Genomic DNA, 9,484 nt, shown 5'->3' with positions numbered 1-9,484 from the left:
TTCCGGCTTGGGTCACTGTCTGTGTGGAGTTTGCACATTCTCCCCGCATCTGCATGGGATTCCTATGGGTGCTCCAATTTCTTCCCACAGTACGAAAGACCTGATGGTTAGGTGCATTGGCCATGCTAAATTCTCCCTCAGAGTACCTGAACAGGTGCCGCAGTGTGGCGGCTAGGGGATTTTCACAGTAACTTCATTGCAGTGTTAACGTAAGCCTACTTGTGACACTAATAGAAAATAAACTACTGCATATTTAAAGTTGCTTTGCATTTAGACTTACGTATGACACAGAATAATTCTAAAAACAAGCTATTTCAGTGACATTGATTTAAGAGTTTCGTTGCAAGTGACTTACTAACCTGTGGTATATTCAACAGGATTGTAACAGTTGGACTACAAAGACAAAACTGAATGGAAAACCAGTGATTGAACGGCTTCAAAGCTCGAGGATGGGGAAGACATTTCTCTTGACTGGTTAGTATTGGATATTTGTGTTCTTTATTTCATTTCAGACTAACTAACTAGAAACATAGGCCAGAATTTTACCACCTTGCCCGCCCCAGAGTCGGGGCGGGTGAGGCTCACAGAACGACATTCTCCATTGGCCTTGGGCGGGCGAGGCAGTAAAATTCCGGCAATAGAAACTAGAAGCAAGAGTAGGCCATTCGGCCCTTCGAGCCTGCTTCGTCATTCATCTTGATCATGGCTGATCATCGAATTCAATATCCTGATCCACCCTTTCTCCCATATCCCTTGATTCCTTTAGCCCCAAGAGTTTTATCTAACTTTTTCCTGAAATTAGACAACGTTTTGGCCTCAAATACATTCTGTCACTGTAATTTCCACACATTCACCACCTTCTGGGCGAAGACATTTCTCCTCACCTCAGTTCTAAAAGGTTTACCACTTATCCTCAAACTATGGCAAAGGTAACCAAATGACTGGGTAGTAGTTTTCATTAGATGGCTACCCATTCCTCCTCACCTCTGTCTGTTCATTTGGGTGTTGTTCACACAGTGCCCTGCGATTGTTTACACCCACAGTAACAGGCAGACGATAAGAACAGTTCAACATCTCATTGAAAGTATGTATCCATTGTGTGGGATTTTCTGGCCTTTCATGCTGGTCGCACTGAAGTGACCCACCCAGATGTGTTTCTCAGCGAGGGGTGGGCAATTCATATTGAACGTCACACACTTGGGCGGAAGCGGAAGATCCTGATGGTGCTTAATGGTGATCCCCCTGGATCACATCATAGGAGGTGGAGGAGGGTTGGAGGTGAAATCCCAGCCATTGTCTGTGTGAACATTATCCCTGTGACTGCCCCATTTGTGCTGGGAGTGGGTGGACTTTCTCAATGCCAGCACACACCTCATGATTCAAATTGATCACAGATTATTACCATCTATGCAACGTCCTCAAGAACTGGAGTCAATTTACCTTAAAAAACATCAACATCAAAGATTTGGTCTTTGGGTGGGGCGTCATGGTGGCGCTGTGAGGCACTGCTGCTTGTGCGGAGTTTACACATTCTCCCCATGTCTGTGTGGGTTTCCTCTGGGTGCTCTGGTTTCCTCCCACACTCCAAAGATGTGTGGGTTAGGTAGATTGGCCATGCTAAAAATTGTCCCTTAATGTCAGGGGTACTAGCTTGGGTAAATGCATGGGGATATGTGGATCGGGCCTGGGTGGGATTGTGGTCAGAGCAGACTTGATGGGTCATATGTAAGTCTAAATGCAAAGCAACTTTAAACATGCAGTAACTTCTTCTGCACTGTACGGATTCTATGATTCTATGATTTAGAAAGTAGATTTAACAGCATAGCGATTAATTTACAACACTGATGTCAGAATACACCTTTTCACCACTAAATTATAATACTAGTTTAGTTTGCAATGGATTCTTTACCACAAATGTTCTGCAGATATGTAATACAATTCTTTCTAATTTGATGCGAAGAAAAAATGTGTATTTATTTTTATTTCAGTGAGTTTGGTCATCTTACTGCACATTTCATTGGGTAAGTCATTGTATGTTTATAATTTATATGTGGTGGGACATTTCATTGTCCCAGGGAATGGTAATGGTTAGATGCCTTGATTATCAATCCAATTGAATGTGAGTTCAAATCCTACCCTGGCAGTTTCAGAAGCTGAGTTTGCTTTAAATATTCAAGTTCATGAAAGTCAGGAGAGAGAGAGAGACTGTGGCTAGCTGAATCAATGGGTGGAATTTTCCCTGAATTGCATGAATTCTGCCAGCAGGGGTGAAAATCACTGTGGGAAGCACGGTGGCACAATGGTTAGTACCGTGCCCTCATTGCCAGGGACCCGGGTTCAATTCCAGCCACGGGTCACTTTCTGTGTGGAGTTTGTATGTTCTCCCGTGTCAGCGTGGATTTCATCCAGGTGTTCTGGTTTCCTCCCACACTCCAAAGATGTGCAGGATAGATAGATTAGCTAAGCTAAATTGCCCCTGAGGGTCAGAGGGATGAGCAGAGTAAATACGTGGGGTTATGGGGATAGGGCCTGGGTGGGATTTCTGTTGCTGCAGACTCAATGGGCTGAATGGCCTCCTTCTGCACTGTAGGGATTCGATGCTTCCCACCAGCCATGAAAGTGGTTTTTCGCGTCATATCATCCGCTTCCCATGTCATTAATTATGCAGACATGGGAAACATGCTAGCAAGCAGCCTCTGACTGCCCGGAGTGCCATTATCTCAGTGTTTCCTTACTCTAGGCACCACATGGAACGTGCAGCTGCGTGTTCACCTTTCACTGTTTGCAGCCCAGGACTGCGCCTTTGAGGAAATAGCCCCAAAAGGGAAGAAGAGTGCTGCCCCAAGAGTACCACTCCCAAATTTAATGAGGCCTCACTTGACCACCTGCTGGACCCCATGGTGATCCGCTGCAATGAACGCTGCTTAGAAGAATTCAACCACCCAGCTCAGAAAGAGGATAAATGGTCTCATCCATTCCGCCAGGGCAAGTCAATCATCTCATTACTCTCAACTCACAAGGCCATTACGCAACCACAAGGACCTCACTCACTGCCATCTCGATGGACGCCACTACTCACTCTCTCACACACATCCTTGCATCTCCATTTGACCTCATCTCCTCAGCTCATCTCATCCTCATTCTGTCTATGACTCCCTTAACTCCCCATACATGCCAGGTATCTGTGGTGCCATGCGCATTTCTTACACCTTCTCCATTGGTCTTTACGCAGGACAAGATCGTCCACAATAAAATGGGGAGGTCCCAGGCAAAGGATGGTGTGCTGGGCATCCAGGGGCTGAGTGAGTTTGAAAGCAGAGCCATTGTACCGGCCGGAGGTGTTGCTGATAGCTTCTGCTGTGATGGTGAAGTCGGCGGCAAGCAGATCCTGCATCAGATCCTGCATTCGATCATCTGAAGTTAATGAAAGATACCCTGGGCCAACACCCAGGTGACTCCGGGATTGTTCAGCCAACGCAACCTAACCCACCTCCCATCACCTCCAGCTCTGCAGGCTGAATGGGGTGTACCTGGCCCACAGCATGACACCCAAGGCAGGCTTGGGCCATCCAGATGTCAGCAATCCAGTGGATATCCACCAAGGTAATCACAACCAACAGGCTGCCTCCACCTCCACTGTGGATGTTGAGACGCACAAAGACATAATGGCAGGATTAGGAAAAGTAAGAAACATTAGGTGCACTACTGTGCACAAGTGTCCACAAGATGTATAGAATGTACATAACTGTAAATATAATTTGGCCCGTTCCACATCTCCTCTTGTGTTTATCTCTTTTTTATCACGAGCTGTGTTGCAGTCAGTCAGGTGACACATCATTGTCCCTGCCCCACATATTGTGATCATGGACATTTGTTTGTCTAGCCTGCTTACATGTCACCACAGTGTCTGGCTGTTTTTATATAATTTCCAAGATCAGTGCTGTTGCGCATGTCATGTTACCTGTGCCTATGGAAGGCGCATCAATCATACACTTTTCACAGCTGTTTCCATTCAATGTTGGTTGCGTGACATAGAAGCAGAGGTGTTCTCCCAGGATGCATGATTGATGGGCAAAGGTGTTGTACAGAAGGACAGAAATGATAGTGCTTGGAGAAAGGTGATATATCATGGAATCCACATACCCTGCCATCTATCAGGGCTTCCATGCTGTGACCCCATACAGTAAGGGACTGTGCGCTCCTCTCAGACAGTCGCACTTGTTGCTTTATGACTGTGCATCTAATAACCTGAACATTAAGTGCGGGCATTTTGCCATCTTATGTCTCATTAGTCTAACTGGTGTTCGTGCACTTTAACCTACTGAGTGTCTCCAACCATGCAGTTGCCTGGATTGTGGCCACACAGCTCTTGTTTCAATGTACTGATGCAATGCTGTGCATCCCCTCACCCCACCATTGTCTGCACTCACAATTGCTAGCTCTAAATGTATAATACAGATTATCATCATGACTGAAATGATGCAGAGAAACATGAAGGATCAATGGTCAAGAGCTTCAAGTTTCTAGGTGTCCAGATCACCAACAAACTGTCCTGGTCCCTTCATGCTGACACGATAGTTAAGAAAACCCACCAATGCTTCTACTTTCTCCGGAGGCTAAGAAAATTTGGCATGTCCACTACGACTCTCACCAACATTTACAGATGCACCATAGAAAGCATTCTTTCTGGTTGTATCACAGCTTGGTATGGCTCCTGCTCTGCCCAAGACTGCAAAAAGCTACAAAGAGTCATGAACAAAGCCCAGTCCATCATTCAAAACAGTTCCCATCCATTGACTCTGTCAACACTTCCTACTGTCTTAGAAAAGCATCCAGCATAATCAAGGACCCCACACACCCCGGACTTCCTCCCTTCCACCTTCTTCCATTGGGAAAAAGATATAAAAATCTGAGGACATGTACCAACTGACCCAAGAACAGCTTCTTCCCTGCTGCCAGCAGATTTTTGAATGGACCTACCTTATGTTAAGTTGATCTTTCTCTGAGCCCTAGCTATGATTGTCACACCTCATTCTGCACCCTCTCCTTCCCTTCTCTATGCATGATACGCTTTGTCTGTATAGCGCTCAAGAAACAATACTTTTCATTGTATACTAATACATGTGACAATAATAAATCAAATCAAATCACTAAACTTTGAGATTGGACTCTGTCTTCCTTGTTACATTGTCCTGTTGATAGACTCAAGGTACTGATAGCATCAGTCCCGCCAGGCCTTGGATGACAACATGCCCTCCATGTTGCCCTCTGTCATCCCAGTGATAAAGCATGCTCCCAAGGCTTCATCAATGTTCAAAGGATAACATCAAGGAGGGCCTGATGTAGAACTACAGACTCTCATTTTGAAGTGCGCATTTGAAAAGATAGGAGTTGCAAAGCTCCTGCTCATGTTGGTCCTTCATGTAGGTCATTTGTTCAAGAGGAAGCTCACTCTATCTCACCCTCCTCCTTCTGAAATCTGGTGGCGATGAGGCACTCCCATGCACCTTTCTCACCTGACCTGCGTTATGGCCTTTTCATTTACCGCATCGAATTCCGCAAACTCATTGCTGTCATGCACTTTGATGTCCTCCTCATCGAGGAGATGAGCAGCTCCTCCATCTCATCTTTTGGCAAGATAGCTCCTCTTTGCACCGCCAGGTGATGTAATGCACAGCAAGCCATGATGATCTGGATGATCTGTGGTTTGTGGTGCACTACATCAGACTACATCTAGGCATCAGAATTTCATCTTCAGTATCCTTATGTTGTGCTCCACCAATGTCTGGTTAGTGCCATAAGTCTCATTGTATCTTCTCTATACAGGAGTCTACGGTTGCCATTTGGGCATCATTAACCACGTGCTTTGCAGGGACCCTATGCCCCCAAGGACCAAGCCCTGGACACTTTGTAGTCCCTCAAAGATCTCTGGGATCTACGATCTTCTCAAGATACATGAGCGGGGGACACTTCCTTGAAATCTGGTGTAAACCTGCAGGATTTGCTTGTTATGGTTGCAGACCAGCTGTACATTGCATGATTGGAAGCCTTTATGTTTTATATATTTTAGTGCCTGCTACCAGGGACCTCTCATAGCCATGTGAGTGCAGTCGATGGCACCCTGCACCTGTGGAAACTCAGAAATCTCTGTGAGAGCCAGTGCCCGGGTGTCCTGGCATGCTTGATCTTTATTGAAGATTGAAATTATTGAGATTATTGTTTCTCCACTTTCATTGTCTAAGGAATCATGGTTTACTTTAGCTACTCTCTTCCTTTTTATTTACTTGTAGCATCACTAACTGTTTGTTTTTATTTTTTTTTGGTTTACCCTCATAATCTATCTTCTCCCTCTTCACTAATTTAATTTTCTCACTTTACAATTTTTTTAGTCATCCTTCGCTAGTTTCTAAAAGCTTCTCGATTTTCTGGCTAACCATTAATATTCAGAACAACTTTTCTTCCAATTTGATACCATTGTTATCTTCCTTTGATCGCCATGGATGGTTGATCTTTCTCACAGAGTCTTTTTTTTCCCACCAGAATATATCTTTGTTGAGAATAATGAAATATCTTCTTAAGTGTCTGCCACTACTTTTCTACCATTGTAATTTCTAATCAATTTTCCCAGTCCAAATTAGCCAATTCTGTCCTCATGCCTTAGTAATTGATTTTATTTAAGTTTAAGACACTAGCATCAGATTTGAAACTCCTACCCTCAAACTGAAAGTGAAATTCTATATATGATCATTCTTCCATTGGCGATCCTTCATTATGAAATTGTTAATTAATCATGTGTCAATACACATTATGCATTTAGGCGGCACGGTGGCACAATGGTTAGCACTGCTGCCTCACAGCGTCAGGGACCCAGGTTCAATTCCAGCCTCGGGTCACTGTTTGGGTGGGGTTTATTTATTCTTCCTGTGTCTGTGTGCGTTTCCTCCGGGTGCTCCAGTTTCCTCCTACTGTCCAAAGATGTGCAGGTTAAGTAGATTGACCATGCTAAATTGCCCCTAGAGTAAGGGGGATTAGCAGAGGGTAAATGAGGGTGATGGGGAATAGGACCTGGGTGGGATTGTGATCGGTACAGACTCAATGAGCCAAATGGCCTCCTTCTGTACTATAGGGATTCTATGATTCTATGATTTCCAAATCTATAATAACCTGTTTGCATGTTGGCTCCGGAACATATTGTTCTAACAAACTGTTCCAAATCGACTCAATGATCTCATCCTCAAGGCTATTTTTTCCAAACCGATTAATCAAATCTATATGATGATTATACTCGCTCATAATTTTTGCTTGATTTTTCTTACAACCTCCCAACATTTCTTAATTTCTCTGATTCAAACATTGTTCTGCACTGGACTTAATGGTAGTGTGCGAATAGACCATTCCTATTGGTGACTGTTCCCTTGATATTACTACAGGACAGCACAGTGACATAGTGTTAGCACTGCAACCTCACAATGCCAGGGACCAGGGTTCAATTCCTGGCTTGTATTACTACTTGTGTGGATTCTGCATATTCTTCCCATGTCTGCGTGGGTTTCCTCCAGTTGCTCTGGTTTCCTCCCACTGTCTGAAAGACATTCTGGTTAGGTGCATTGGCCACGCTAAATTCTCCCTCAGAGTACCCGAACAGACGATGGAATGTGGCGACAAGGGGATTTTCACAGTAACTTCATTGCAACGTTAATGTAGCCTACTTGTGACACTGATAAATAAGCTTTAAACTTTAGCTCCACCCAAATGAATTCTTTGGGCCCGATTTTACCATTTTGATTCTGAGTGCTGGGCGGACTTGAATCTGGGAGTGTTTCAGATTCGACTTTTAGACCCGTTCTTAGGTGCCCCCAGATGCAGACCCGTTCTCAGGTGCCCCCAGATTCAGAATCAGTGATTCTGAATTGTGCTGTGGAAGCCTGTAGGCGGGGTTTATCGCGCCCAAAACCCTGCGGCTCCGATCGGCACCTCCAAATGTGCATGCTCACCAAAAAAAATGATTGAATGCTGATCCCCTATCACATCAAGCCCAGGCCGGATAATGCCTTCCCCAGCCCCCACAGATATTGCCCCATCCCCCACAAAATTACTGACCTCCTTACTCCCCAGCCCCCGCCGCCACCCAGACCGATCGCGGCCCCCTCTCCCCCTTCCCCGCAACAATCTCAGGCAGAGTGGCAGTGGACCCCCCTTCCCCCTCACTCATCTCAGGCAGAGAGACCCATCCTTCCCCTCCACCCCTCAGATATCAGGCAGGATGATCCGCCTCACCCCCACCTTGGACCCTCCTGCACAAGTACCTCCGGACTCTGATGGCTGTGTGATACCTCCCTCTCTCTCCCCTGTCCCCAATCATTGAAGCACTGATCCACCACCCGCCCTCCCTCCCCATCAGCACATCTGCAAGTGCTCACTTGCCTTCTCCTCAATGTTAACAAGCAAACTGCTTGTAACTTGCTGGAATGTTCTGCCAAACTGCCTGCAGTTGATCTGCCCTAACGAGGGGCAGCTCCATTAAAAACTCGAGAATCGACTGGCAGGCAGGCATTCCTGCACAAAATGTGTGCACAACCACCCCCCCCAATTCTCTGAGGGTGACCTGGGAGGTTGCTGGATGCAGCAGAGGTGAGGCAGGACACCCTCTTCCCCCCAGGAGGACGTAGATCAAGGCGGGGTGCTGATGGAAATGTGGCCTGGGAGGAAGTCGTCCCCTCGGTCAGTGCCAGGGCACTGGCCCTCCGAACCACAAAGCAGTGCCGGAGAAAAACTCAATGACCTCATCCGTGCAGCAGAGGTGAGTGCTGAGCCCCATTTTACATCTTCCCCCATATCCCCCCCCAGATCCTCCCATCCCCAGCACCCTGCATTTCCAGCTCCTGACCCTGAAGCACCTCCTTCCTTTCCCCCTAATGAGCCCCACTGTGCTTGCCCTCAAAGGGCCACCACCTGATACTCTACAGGAGTCACGCCACCATTTCATTCATGGCTCCTTCTGTCTCCACAGGAGAAGACCGAGCACAGCACCCATGAGAGGGCGAAGACAGGGGGTGGTGAACCAGACCTCCAGGTCCTCACCCACACTGAGGAACGGGCCTTGGAGCTCTCCAGAGAAGGGGAGATTCGGGCTGTCAGCAACCAGCATGGTAGCGCTGCCATCAAGACGTGAACACCTGTCATTCCTCCACTCACTTTGAGGCAACTTCTCGGAGGCATGAGTTTCGGGTGCGAGGGGCAAAGTTTAAAGGAGATGGACGAGGCAAAGAGTGTGCCTGGAACTTGCTGCCAGGAGAGGTTATGGATGCAGATACAATAGCGACCTTTAAGGGGCATCTCTACAGCTATGTGCATGAGATGGGAATAGAGGCATATGGTCCCCGGAAGGGTAGGGGGTGACAAATCAGATGGGCAGCCTGGTTGCTACAGGCTTGAAGGGCCTAAGGGTGTGTTCCTATGGTGTAATTTTCTTGGTTCTTTGTTC

General features: G+C 46.5%; 1 protein-coding gene across 1 annotated transcript in view; it reads left to right on the top strand.

The window, feature by feature from the left end:
- The first annotated feature begins 408 nt into the window (after positions 1-408).
- Positions 409-9,484, top strand: part of LOC144479243 (acidic mammalian chitinase-like) — a 31,698-nt gene continuing 22,622 nt past the window's right edge. Inside the window, exons 1-2 of the mRNA XM_078197912.1 lie at positions 409-474; positions 1,989-2,021. Of these exons, the coding sequence (XP_078054038.1) occupies positions 450-474; positions 1,989-2,021 (58 nt within the window). The 5' untranslated portion in view covers positions 409-449. The remainder of the gene's footprint in view (positions 475-1,988; positions 2,022-9,484) is intronic.

Source organism: Mustelus asterias, chromosome 25 (genome assembly GCF_964213995.1).
Source record: "Mustelus asterias chromosome 25, sMusAst1.hap1.1, whole genome shotgun sequence".
Lineage (NCBI taxonomy): Eukaryota > Metazoa > Chordata > Chondrichthyes > Carcharhiniformes > Triakidae > Mustelus > Mustelus asterias.
This window is presented reverse-complemented; position numbering and strand designations above follow the sequence as displayed.